Source organism: Delphinus delphis, chromosome 14 (assembly GCF_949987515.2).
Source record: "Delphinus delphis chromosome 14, mDelDel1.2, whole genome shotgun sequence".
Lineage (NCBI taxonomy): Eukaryota > Metazoa > Chordata > Mammalia > Artiodactyla > Delphinidae > Delphinus > Delphinus delphis.
Window position 1 is genome coordinate 53,049,752 of NC_082696.1, and position 14,419 is coordinate 53,064,170.

The 14,419-nt window shown below is 38.5% G+C and overlaps 1 protein-coding gene across 1 annotated transcript in view; it reads left to right on the plus strand.

The window, feature by feature from the left end:
• The window catches only part of PREP (prolyl endopeptidase), a 136,470-nt gene that overhangs the window by 44,829 nt on the left and 77,222 nt on the right, over window positions 1-14,419 (plus strand). Inside the window, exon 7 of the mRNA XM_060030171.1 lies at window positions 6,465-6,570. Coding sequence (XP_059886154.1) covers window positions 6,465-6,570 — 106 coding nt within the window. The remainder of the gene's footprint in view (window positions 1-6,464; window positions 6,571-14,419) is intronic.

Genomic DNA, 14,419 nt, shown 5'->3' on the forward strand with positions numbered 1-14,419 from the left:
TTAAATTGTGTCTCTGGTGAAGGAGATGGAAAGCTGGCTGGCGGCAGATTCTCCTGTTTAACACCAGCCACCTTTTGTGACAGTTTTATCTCCAACTTCATCTACCCCAGGAGCAAGGGAGGATGACTTTTGGCTTTGTTTTTTTATCTGGTTATGGATAATGAATAGCTAAGTACCAGCAGATTTCCAAATGTTATGTAGCCTGTCTGTGAATACCACATTCTTTGTACATTGGAATTTTTTCTCTTTCCAGATACTTTTATCAATGCAGATGTTATTCCTGTCTCCCTTAATTAACAGTTTCTAAAGATATTTAAGCAGTATTCTAAATGTAATTCAGCAAATGGCTTCACACAATTAGATTGTCAAAGTAATTTGTGTCTAAAGGGAAATACTTTTTTAAAAAATTGTCAGTAGGAAGAATGGTAAAGAGTTTTAACTTTCATCCTGTTGGTATTGTTTGAAATGCAATCAATGGACTTAAATCAGCAAATGTCAATATTTTATTTACAGTAGTTCTTAGAATTTTGTTTTTGTTAATTAATATTTATTTACATAAAAGGGAGATTCCATGAAATAAAATCATTTTGATTTAAGGAAGATTTGTTTAATATAGACATAAAGTAAAAGGAAGCTGTGATTTAAGAATTACAAATTTCATAATTGGTCAGTCTAGCATTATTGCAACCCTGTTGTGAAAAGTCAGTGCTGTTGAATGAGATTAATTGCTTCTAGAGAACACGGTTTTTCTAGCCTATGTCTTATTGTTTAAAGAAAAACAGTGTTTTGTGAACTGGAATTTATACTGTTCATGAGGCCTGAAGGGACCCTTGGCTCTCCTGCTTTTCTATCTTCCTTTTATCTGGATTTCAGGAAAGTCACTTTCTTCTGTTGAGATTTAAGTCTCCTCATCATCAACATTATTTTTGTCTTCCCCTCCCAGTGATTCCCAAAATTCATTTCTTAAATTGTCTTGAAATAGTCTGAATGTGAGGCCGTGGTTGAATATACATTGTTACTGATTAAATTTTAGTGGACAAAGGTGTATTTCTCAACTATATATTTTAGGGCAACGGTGACTTATAAATGATTTTGGAATTTGAGACCTTGAGCATTTGAAGTTCAGAGTTGTTTGCCGTTCAGCAGATTTGTCCAGTGGCTATGGAATATCTCTGGATTGTGATGAAGAGCGTTACAGAGAAGAAGACTGACTTAATTGGCATCCCAACAGCAAGTCCCTTGGGACTTCCTGCCTTAGATTAAATATAAACTGCTGCAACCATTTGGTGCAGGCAGAAATACTGAGAAAAACTCATTAGATGTGCTTGAGACAGCTGTCATCGAAGGTTTGGTGTGGTTCTTGCAGTGTTTTACTGCCCTATCATTCTGTTGGCTGAATCACTGCAACTGAATTAGCCATCATTTATGATTGATGTAGCATGACTCTAAGCACTAAGCTATAAAGAATCTGTCTTTATTTAAAGGACAAAAGAACAAAAGTATGAAGTATTATTAATGAGGCTGCTTTCCATTACATTTAATAAAGTTATAATTGTGAGTTTGCTAATGATATTCTTAGTATAGGATGGTTTAAAAATGAGGTGGAACTGAATTTCTAGACACTGGTTTATTAGCTATGTATATGAACAGCTTAAGGAAAATGTATAAAAGACTAGAAATAGAGTATATAACTCCCAGTGCAGTCAATGAAGGGAAAAAGTTTATAAAGAAATTTATATTAATACAGTGTAAAGAGAAAAGGAGAAGGGAAAAGCAAGGTGACTAGAATGTTCAAAATTAAGATGTGGAAGCAGTAACAATTAATAAAGACGAAATATGGATTCTTAGACTGAATTTTTAAACTCCGTCAAGCCAGATGTTCATTTTTAAGAAACCCACTTAAAATGTAATGATAGGTAATTTTCGGAAATACATTGAGAATGAGAATGGAGAAAATAATACATGGAAATCATAAATGTATATGCAGTTTCTCCAAAACCATTTGACACTCTTTGAAAAGACTAGAAGAAGCCTGGAAAGAGATGAAGAGAGTGCACCTGAGTAGTTCAGTGTCGTGTGTAGTTTGTGACCAGAACTCATACAGCAAAATATTCATTTTTTGGAAAGGAGACAACTTCAGAACTCAGAAAAAATGTCACCAAGAAAGAACAGCCAGGGCTTCCCTGGTGGCGCAGTGGTTGGGAGTCTGCCTGCCGATGCAGGGGACGTGGGTTCGTGCCCCGGTCCGGGAGGATCCCACATGCCGCGGAGCGGCTGGGCCCGTGAGCCATGGCCGCTGAGCCTGCGCGTCCGGAGCCTGTGCTCCGCAGCGGGAGAGGCCACAACAGTGAGAGGCCCGCGTACTGCAAACAAAAAAAAAAAAAAAAAAGAACAGCCAAATTAAACGGGACTTTTCTAGAATCTTTTATAAAACTGTACTTAGTTGGAATCCCACTTCTATTTCACAAATACAAATTACTTCTGTGCTTTAAAATAATTGTTCTGAGAAAGAGATGTTTCACATCCAGTGTGCTGCCAAGTTCTTAAACATATTGGATGTTGTAGACACACACAGCTATTGTGACGAATTTACCAATGCAGAGAGCCCGATTGACAGACAGCTGGTTTACCAAAACAAATCTGCTGATAGAAAGTGGATGGGCATTTCTGAAGAGCTGAAATCTAATTCCTCCAAGCCTAAAAACTTGATGCTGCTAGTAAGTAAAACCCTAAAAATAGCCTACTATGTAATATGACAAAAGAAACTATATCGTTGTTATGTTTTTTATTAATCATAAATATTATATTTTAATTAGTTTTATATTACATTCTTAATTCTTACATCTCTGTATTTTAAACACACATAATACTATACCCTAAAATTGTAATTATCCAATAAAGAATTAAAAATGAGTTAAACAAATAAAAGTATAACGACAAGTTTTTGCTTCTGGCCATGATGTGTAACTGATACTGGACTAACCCTCCTGCCGTAAACAGCTAGAAAACTATCCAAAGGAGACAGAGCGTCCGTTTGCAGATATTGGTCTGCAGATGTCATACGACTGTGATGCGTGAAAGCGATGTCATATGATTGCCCCAGCTTTCTGCCTGGAGGAATTTTCTGAACTCTGGCACAAGGAGGAGCCCCCAGAATATTACAGTCTCACTGAACTAAGGCTCCAGAGATTGGAATTCAGGAAGACTGAAGCCACTGGAATTTGCAGGCACAGTGCCCGAAGGGGGAACCACCCCCTAAGGGTCCCAGAAATCTTCTTGGCATTCCCCTGCATCTTAGGCTGACCATTGAGCGGTGCGTGCCTAGGATGAGGCTCCATGATTCAAGCTGAGAACAACCAGCAGCGACTGGCAAGCTGTTAACTACCAGAGGTTTAACAAGTCTGGGAGACCTTCACATTCTAACCGTTAAAGTAGAAAGGCCTTGTGAACACCCAGGGTATTCAGCAGAGACCCCAGAAGGGCCACCCATGCCTTTGCAGGAGCGCCGTAGACCTTCCCCAGCAAAGTTTGAAAATAAATCTTAGATGGAACATGCTGATCCACCAAATTAACTGCCTCAAAACAGTTTACAGAAAGACCAAAAAAAAAAAAATAGCAAACCCAAAAGTCCTCAATATGTAAAGAAGCAGGAAAATGTGACTTATAACCAGGAGAAAAACTAGTCAATAAAACAGATCTAGAAATTACAGGTAGTACAATTAGCAGACATAGACTTTTTGAAAGCAATTATAAAAATAATTTTTAAAGGATTTTAGGAAATGTTAACGAATTATAAATGAACAAAGAAATAGGAAACATAAAAATAACCAAATATTCTTCTGGAGGTGAAAAATAAACTATCTGAATCGAAAAATTCTCTGCATGTGTTTAATAGCAGTTTAGGTACTATAAAAGAAAAGACCTGAATTTGAAGACAGCAAGTTGAAACTAAGCCACAGAAAAAAACTGAAACAAAAATGAACACAGTCTCACCGAACTGTAGAACAATACTAAGTGATCTAACTTTATGTATTTGAAGTCCTAGGGTAGGCCTGAGGGGACACACAAATCATACGAGGAGAAAAACAGCCAAAAATGTTATGAATTCGGTAAAACAGACAAACCTACAGATTCAAGAAGCTCAACAAATCTGAAAGAGGCTACTACAGCAAAGCCCATTGTAATCAATTCATAGAAGACCAAAGATAATAAGAAAAATTTAAAAGCAGCCAGGTAGGAAAACACATTACATTGTACATAGGGAGAAAAACATGAATGACTTCTCATCTGAAACAATGCAAGTCAGAAGACAGTGGAAAGACACCTTTTTTTTTTTAAGTTTTTATTGGAGTATGGTTGCTTTACAATGTTGTATTGGCCTCCACTGCGCAACAAAATGTATCAGCCATACACATACAGATATCCCCTCCCTTTTGGACTCCCTCCCATTTAGGTAGAGTTCCCTGTGCTATACAGCATGTTCCCATCAGTTGGCAAGACACCTTCTTATGAAGCCTTCCTTGACTGCCATATTTAAAACTGCAGTCCCTCCCCACACATCCTGCCTCCCTTACCCAGACCTGTTCATGTTCTGTACGGCATTTAGCATTTTATAATAGACTACGTTACTCCATATTTATGGACATGTCTCCTCCACTAGGGTGTAACTTTTCCCCCTTGATTTATTCACTGATTTATCTTTAGCATCTAGGAAAATGTCTTGCACATATTAGCTGCTTAGCAGCTATTTATCGAATGAATAAATGAAGGAATAGCAGTTGTTGGTAAGTGCATTCGTCAGGGTTCTCCAGAGAAACAGAACCAATGGAATATATGTATATATAATATATATAGAGAGAGAGAAACTTGTTTAAAGGAATTGGCTAACATGATTGTAGGGGCTTGACACTTCCAAAATCTACAGGGTAGGCTGACAGGCTGGAAACCCAGGGAGGAGTTTCAGCTTGAGTCCAAGGGCCATCTGCTGGCAGAATTCCTTCTGGCCAGGGGAGGTCCGTCATTTTCTATGAAGGCCTTCAACTGATTGGTTGAGATTGACCCACATTATGAAGAGTAGTCAGCTTTACTCAAAGTCCACCAATTTAAACGTTAACCTCGTCCAAAAAAAAACACCTTCACAGAAACATCTAGAATAAACCAAATATATAGGTCCCGTGGCCTAGCCAAGATGACACATAAAATTCACCTTCAGAGTAGGATGTGGAAAACAGGACAGATATGTGAGTGTAAGTCAATACAACCAGTTAGGAAAATAATTTGGCAACATCTAGTAAAGTTGAGTATGTGCATATCATACCACTGAGCAGCTTTACTTGTAGTTATGTTCCCCAGGAAACATGTATATGAGGCCACGATAAACATGTTCAGAAATTTTTTAAAGTATTGCTTATAGTAAGGACAAAAATCACAAAGGAAGAAAATGGAAATAATCTAATTATGTGGTAGGAAAATGGATCAATTAGTTGTGATGTATTCCTAGATTGGAATATTTTACAGCAGTTAAAATAAGTGAAGCAAATATACACGTATCAACATGGATTAATTTTTTAAATTATATTGAATGAAAAAAGTTGCAAAAGGATGTATGTAGTCTGATACTACTTATATCAATTTTGACAACTCAAAACCGTAATGTATTATTTGTTGCATTCGTTTTTTATCAAGATTCTTTTTGCTACCTAAGGTTCTCCTGTTTAATATTTTAAAAGAAATCCACTGAAGCACAGGTCTTTTATCTCTGCCGCCTTGTGATATATAGGGGACTAAAGATACGCATCAAAAGTTGTTTAGTTGTTCAGTAGAAACTTGCTAATGTGACCAGTATAAACCACAAATGAACGTTTGTGCATCTGCGCCCATTTTGCTAATTCTTACTCATTTAGAACAGCTTTTAAAACGTGTAACCTGTGACAAAATTTCAAATTCAGGGACATTTATATTCAAAATGACAGATTGCGTGTATTTTTCAGTTAAAGAATAGACTTTATTTTTTTTAACTTTAAAAAAACTTAAGTGTAACTGACATAGAATATTGTGTTAGTTTCAGATGTACAACATAGCTATCCAACAGATACGTTACAAACGATCACCGTGACAAGTCCAGTAACCGTCTGTCACCATACAGAATTATCACAGTATTATTGACCATAAAGAATAGACTTTAAATAAAAGTCACACTGAGTCATGACATTCAGTTATATATAAATATTTTCAACTTAAATATTTCACTGTGTTTTGTTAAAATAAACTGTGATTCACAGTGAAATAAGTTAAAAAATTGATGTTCACCTTTTCTTCTGATAACTTTCTTATCCAGTCCAACTGTTTGGGGTAAAGATACTGCATTTGCGGTGAACCTTTATTTTTTACTTAATATTTACCAGTGTTCTCACAAAAAAATATATTCTAATCAGCCCCGTGTGCTGTTTTTGTTTCCTTCATAGTTATCTGACGACGGTCGCTACGTCTTGTTGTCGATAAGGGAGGGGTGTGATCCCGTAAACCGACTCTGGTATTGTGACCTCCAGCGGGAACCCAGTGGCATCACCGGTAAGCTGTCTTTCAAACACGGATGATTACTCCAGGAAGCTCCATTAAAAAGCCATTATGTTGGTCTTCTAATCGATTTCCCAAGAAACCTTCTTCCATTTAACCACGTCATCTCAGTTCGTATGGTTTTTTTCTTTCGATATTATTCCTTAAAATGAAAAGAAATTGAACGAAGCTCTTCGTTGGCTTTAGCATTTTCTCTGTAGATTGAGGCTAACCATATTGCTTGCATGCTTATGAGTGTGAAAGTTTCCTGTCCACATTGCACATAAAGAGCGTTTGGGGGAAACTGACCCTTTGGTCTGTAAAGCATTATCACTGTCTAGATGTAATGGTGCAAACTGTCACAGGAAAGAGGACACCAGTGACAATTTATTGGGTTAAAAGATGATCACAGGACAACTGCTCAGTACTGAACACACGTACAATGTCAGCCTGATTTTGCTTCCTGAAACCCTATGTATCAAGATAGTAAGCATAGGACCAGCCAGTTACAAGTTCTAGACGTGGCTCATCTTAAATGTTGCTTTCTTCCAACATTTATTATCATACTAGCACCATCATCAAGCATTAAAGCTTTTCAGCTGCACTATTTACTATGCTGAAAATTCTCAGACCCCAAAACTCTCTCAGGGATACACTAACACTCAGACAAGGATACAATTACCCCATGGTCTGCTTAATGTAAAATAAATATATTTTAGAGACAGTTGAGACAAATTTTCAAAATATACAATATTGAGCACATTTCTAGTTGTTGATTAGATTACCTCATTATTAGTATCTAATGTATATTACATTATGATCAGAAAATATATACCTTTTTTTTTTTTTTTTTTTTGCGGTACGCGGGCCTCTCACTGTTGTGGCCTCTCCCGTTGCGGAGCACAGGCTCCGGACACGCAGGCTCAGCGGCCATGGCTCACGGGCCCAGCCACTCCGCAAGCATGTGGGATCCTCCTGGACCGGGGCACGAACCCGTGTCCCCTGCGTTGGCAGGCGGACTCTCAACCACTGTGCCACCAGGGAAGCCCTACCTTTTTTTTATTATTGATTGGACACTGGGTCATTTTTAAACTTCTCTGAGCAAGGTCTGTATCCTAACATTCTTAGCTGTTACAGAGCACCATTCACACATACAGCAGGATGAAGGCATCTCTCTTCTAATATTAAATATATATCCATTGAATAAAGCTACATTTTTTTTTTCTGTTTCGAAAAAAAAAAAGACACACCCATTTTGATCTCAAGAAAATTGGATCCACCGCATCAGTTTTCACATTCTCTGAGAGGAGCACACCACCGCCCGAGAATCGCTCACTTGAGTTGCAAGTCTAGGTCTGCATAGAGCTGAGCATGGAAGGTCAAATCTGAAAAAGCGAACAGCAGTTACTGTGCTGCTGTCCTGCCCAGTGTTCCTCTGTGGATCTGGGATGGTGGAAGGGACTTGGCCTTTCTCCAGTTACAGTGTTCTTCCTCCAGAGAGTGCCGCTTTCATTTTGTCTTTATTACTTCATTATATCTTTAAATTATTAGGTAAGCTAGTTTTTAAAAGGTGCACAAATTGTCTTCTCTGCAGCTGGAGGAAATTAAACAGTTTCATCCACGTATATATACTGAACTGCTATTGCTCTGTCCACTTTAATAATAGATGGTATTACTTTGAATGAGACTTACCAAGTGCTGGCGCCTCTGTTTTCTCCCTCACCTCTTCGTCCTTACCTTTTTTTTTTCCACTACCTCTCCCCCCCCCACACTTTTTCAGCACTCGTGAGGAATTAGAGAAGAGGGTGTGATACCCAGAGATTGGGATTCCAGGAGGAAGGCAGTACAGAGGTGCACCGGTGCACTAGAGGTGCATGAGAGAAAAACAGGGAAGCATCTAAGAAGTGCTAGTGGCCGGGGAGGAGTCCAGATGGTGGGATAAGAGGACGCAGAATCCGCCGCTCCTCACAAGTACATCAAGAAACCCACTGGCTGTGATGCATTCAGATTGGAAGGCATTATTTACCACATAAGCCAGGTCCTGGCCTCCCTTCCCGACTTGGTCTTTCCTTAGCTTATGTGACCATTGTCTTCTCTGTTTCTTAGATGGTTTTGTGTAGCTTAGCTGAAGAGCCCAGCACAGAGTAAGCACTCAGTAAACGTTAGCAGTTATTCTTGTCCAAATTGTTCTCCTTTTCTCTCTTTCTTTAAAAATTCTTACAGAGGAACTTTAAGATTATTTTGCCATGATCTGAACAAAATCCAGCCATGTTTGACTAGAGCTATGTGTAAATCTATGAATTTATTTGGGACTGTATCTCTGAGTTGCATAGGAACTACATCTTTCTTACTAAAGGTATTTCTGGGTGTTTTACGTTTGTGAAATATTGATGGTTTGTGAAAGTATCTTCAAGGTTTAACCAGAGAAGCAGAACCTGTAGGATATATATATTAAGAGATTTATTGCAAGGAATTGGCTTACATGATTATGGGGCTGGCTAAGTAAGTCTGAAACCAGTAGGGCAGGCCATCAGGAAGGGCAGGCTGCCGTCCACAAGTGGAATTTCTTCTTATTCATGGAAGCCTCAGCTCTGCTGGAAGGCTCAGGCCTACCTAGATTATCTAAGTAATCTCCTTTAGTTAAAGTCAACTGATTATGGTCTTTAATCATATCCATAAAATACCTTCACGGTAACACCTAGATTAAAGTTTGATCGATTAACTCAGGACATCAGCCTAGATAAGTTGAAGTAACAAAAAGACCATCCCAGTGAGCTCGTGGAAAACCACATGGAAGACAATAGAGCAAATAAGTCTTATGATACTAACCTGATGTCATTTTATAAGAAGGTTACTAAACTGACCAGTATGTGAAGTTCATTGTGTCATTCAGAAAAATACATAATATACTGTTGACAAGAAAGCAGAATTTAAGTGAGTAAGGTAGGTGAATTTAAGCTGTTGAGTTGCACACAAATGTGTTAGGATCAGTTTGGAGAGTGTTCGCATTGATAGCTGCTAAATTCTGGGTGTAATGCTGGGCCTATAATCTTTTTTAAATTATTGCTTTATTAGTATTAAACTCGTGGGTAACATAAACCTCAGAGGAGCTCTTCTTTTGAATGGTGGTCGTGGGATTCTGAAAGCTCTCAACAGTTGCAATGACTGACCAGTACTAGAAAGATGAACTGGAAATCAGTTTCCATCCATGGGTTCAAAAGTCAATTGTGTAGGGCAAGATTAGAGAGATCTTGGGTCTTTTTGTTTTTTTAATTGATTGCTGCTTCATTATGAGTTAATAATATGATTATAACCGATTAAAAAAACAAGTACTGTGTGTGAGTTTAACTGTTGAAGACACTAAGTATATTTGGTTTATAACGGGAGAAATAGCAGATGGATATCGTAATCATTAAAATTTTTTAAATAGCTCTTACTAATTACAGTTGAGTACCTTGAGACAGTAACCTTAAGGCTTTCAAATCAGATGTGAATTTTAGTCTCAGCTCTACCTCTAAATAATTGGTGACCTTGGGAAAGTTATCCTTTTCTCTTAATATTTCCACAACTACAAATGAGGCAGTGATACCTACTTCATGAGGAATTGTGAGGAATAATGAAAATGCATAGAAAAGGGCCTAGCAGGGTTCCTGGCATACGGTGGGCTCTCAAGCATGCCTTCTTTATCCTTTTGTTTTTTGACTGAAAGGGGAATATTTGGAATCACTACACAATGGTTTTAGGTAGTGGATTAAAATAGATTGAAGATGCCCTAAAAATAATTTATCTTCAGTATCGAAGCTGCTCCAAACACAGATCTTGATTTTGACTTGTTTTCTGTAAAACCGGATTCATAGTCAGAAAAGAGGCCTTACATCAAAGAACACAGGAAGAGGTGTGCCTCTCGTGGGAGATGTGTTTAATTTTGCAGGTTGATAACTGAAAATTCCAGGGAGCATATGCCCAGTTGGTGACTGTGACTGCCACCTAGGATCTTTTTCTTGCTGTTTCCTTACTGCTCCCCCATTTTTGTTTCCCTGTTTAAACTAAGGAGAAGAATAATTAACATTTAAGTTAAATGCTAAATACGCTAGTTAACTGAAATGGTAGGTGAGTTAAACCTGAATAGCTGGTGACTGAAAACTAAATCCAGTGTTACAAAATCGTTAATGTTATATTGCTGAAATTGATATCCCTTTTGATAACCTCAGGTCTTTCTGTTATAATTTTAATCATTTTTGCCTTAAAGTCAGGGAGATTTATCAGTATTTTACTGTACATTAATTTTTTATTTATTAGGGGACCACTAAATTGCCTGTCTGGAGAACTAAATAATTTCACTTAAGCTCTTTTATAACATTTCCATCATCTTTGTCTCCCAGGAAACCTTTCTGCCTGTGTGCAGTTTAAAATAAGAAGCGCAAAAAAGTGGCCAATGGCTACTTAATATCATAGAAAAAGGTAAAAGGAAAACAAAACTACATAAATACAGAATGGAAAAAAATCTTAGAATGTTGAGAATTAAAAGTGTTCTCTCTGATTATGATTTACATTCATCATGTCAATTTGATTTTCTGTTCAAGGACTGACCTTCTTACTACGTGCTGCTCTGTGAGCTTAATCTCTCTCCTGTTACCCTTTGCCTCTCTTCGGAGAACCTCATTTCTGCCATTTACATTTGCGGTATTTTTACTTAGTAGTAATACGAACACATTTCTTGCAAACAATGGGCCGTAGCCTTTCCACAGGAACTGCAGTTCCTGTAGCTGCTCCTGTCCTTACCTGTCTGAACAGGTAACTCCCCTGACTCACTTCACTCGCCACTGTATGGAAATGGCACTAGGCCCATCATCTGGGCATTAGAAATCTGCATAATTTTCCACGTGTTCAAAACGGCTAAGCAGGCCCCCTCCAAAGAATATCACACCCTCTTTTGCGCTGGCTGCCAGAGACGTGTTCCAAGTCACTATCGGCTTTCTCTGGGAGAAGAGGGACTTGTGCCCTAGAAGTTACCATGCTTCCTCATGCTTTTGGTTGATACTTTTCCCTCTGTAGTTGGCCCTTCTTCCCCTTTCCCCTATTCTGATTTCTTTTTCTCTCCATATAAAAACACCGTGTGAGTATTTTTGAGCTGCATGAGATCAGGGATCTTGTCTGTCTTGCTCTTCTTGGAGTCCCCAGCGCCTAGAACAGTGCCTGATGACAGCAAAGATTCTCTCCTTGACCAGACTTCAGTCAGGCTCCTCTGAGCCTCTTCTCAATTAGGTCTCAGCCTTAGTTCCTTGCCCCCCACCCTCCTTGCTTGGCCTACATAGCCCAGTTGTTGTGAGAATCCTGCTAAGTCAGTTTAAAGACAGTCCCTTACCCCTGATATCTGATCAAATTCCTCATTTTCCTGTCCATTCCCCACATGCTTGACCTGCCTTCAACAAGAATCCCCCTACCCTGGTATCTTCTCTTAGTAAATTTTGATCACCAGTCCCCTCATTCTGCACATTGGCTATAAATCTCCAGCCGTCTTTTCTGTGTTTGAGTTCAGCCTGACGTCTGTCCCTAATTGCAGTAGTCTTGACACCTATCACAATAGTCCTGAATAAAGTCTTCTTTACCTTTTTACAGGTGTCAGAGTAACTTTTCTTTAACACAGACTCATAGTAAGTGGGCACCAGCTTGTCTCCAGCAACTTCCCTCACCCCTTGAGGATCCCGTGCTCAGGTGGCCCTGCTTGAGAAGCCGTCCTCCATCTGTAACTGTTAATTTACTTGTATTTTGGATCTTTACCCTTCTGGCCTCCATGCTGTTTTAAATTAAACTTTTGTCCTTTATTTAACCCTGAGAACAATCAAAAAGTACAGACCACGTTTCTCCAGTCCTGTGTATTACATGAGCAGAAGATTTCTGCTTCTCTTATTTAAAATTGAAAGTAAAAAGGTATCAAGGTATCACTTAGGACACCGGGGAGGCATGACATTTTATGAGTTCTGCAATGGAAAAGACAGCTGTGTCTTGACTCCTGTGATTCTTAATGTGATTCATGCATGCAGATTAGTTGAAATTAATCATCCTGAACCTTGCAAGAAAATGATTTTGTCTGGATTTTCTTAGTTATATTTTCTGTACCTTTCTAAATCAAGACTATTTCTTTTGAGATATATATATATACACACACACACACACACACACACACACACATACACATACATACACACTTTGTTTCCTAAATTTCTTATAAATATTTTGAATACATAGAGTTGCTTCACGTAGACTAAATTTAGAAGAAATTTTCACGTATTTTTTACGTTACAGTTAAATATCAGGCCTCAGAGTTGTCTGTTTTCACTCCAATATGTGGGCTTCTAAAATTTTTAATGAAAACTTAATTTAGGGACTTCCTGGTGGTCCAGTGGTTAACACTCCATACTTCTAATGCAGGGGGCGTGGGTCAAGGAACTGAGATCCCACATGCTACACAGCGCAGCCCAAAAATATATATATATTAAATAAATAAATAAATAAATACTTTGAGGAAGAGCTACAATTTAAAAGTTTCTGAATTCCAAATCAATGCACCTAATAAAGTTTCATTTTAAAAAAATGAAAAGAAAGAAAAGTTAATTTTATACCCTAAAAATATAAAAGATGGTTTTCAACACTTACACATATTTAATTTAGTGTATTAATTTCTAACTATTCTTATTGGAAAAGTGGAAGACACTACTAACTTCTTTTAAATTTGGTTACTTCTGTTGTCTTTACATTATCAAGAAGTGTATGCAAGGTTCAGTCTGAAATGTAGGATTGTGTGAATGTTATATTTAGTCATGAAGCAGACATTAATTGGTGCCCACTTTGTGCCAGGCGCTGTGTTGGGTGATGGCAGTGATGACAGCCCATCCCCGCCGGGTGTGTGCTCCCCGTCGGCTGGACAGAGGCCATGAGACGGCCAGTGCACAGCATCAGGTCTTATCAGTTGTGCTGTCGTCAAGCATACATGCCCAGGCTCAGAGTTAGGACCTCTCTGGAGTTTGGAAACTCTAGACTCACTTCTCTCTGTTGTCTGTCTTTTTTAAAATTATTTATTTATTTATTTATTTGGCTGCATCAGGTCTTAGTTGAGGCACATGGGATTTTCATTGCGGCATGCGGGATCTTTTGTTTCAGCACACGGGCTTCTCTCTAGTTGTGGCACACAGGCTCAGTAGTTGCGGCACGCAGGTTCAGTTGCCCCGCAGCATGTGGGATCTTAGTTCCCTGACCAGGGATTGAACCTGCCTCCCCTGCACTGGTAGGCGGATTCTTAACCACTGGACCACCGTGAAAGTCCCTCTGTTGTCTCTTTTGTTCGTTCTCTTTTCTTTTGGGTTCTTTCATTTTTCTGTAGAAGGTCAGATACTTTATTCTCTATTTTATAGGATAGTCAGCAGCAAGAGACACTGACCATGTGGCCCTATTCTGAATTAACGTACAACTATATCAGAGGTTTTAAAATAGAATCTGTAGGAAGTAACTGTTAGGTGCAAAGAACTATAAATGTCTAAAATCCTTGTTGTTGGTAATTTAACACCCTTCTTTTTCAGTGCAGCTATCCTTAAAACGGACCTGAAATGGTCTTTGCTCATGTCACAGCATTTATGAAGGGTTTAGGGGGAAAAGATGGGTGATGCTGACATACTGATTTTTGTAAGGAAATAGCAGTATATCCTATACCTCACCCAGACTTTCACTAACCTGTCTCTCAGCTTTTTCCTTTTTTGCTGAAAGTTTGATCATTTTCAGCACTCACCATGTGTTCATTTTAATGCTTTCATGTCTTTAAAGAAAACTGGCTTTCTCCTGCATGAGAAATCAATCTACCCTACATGCT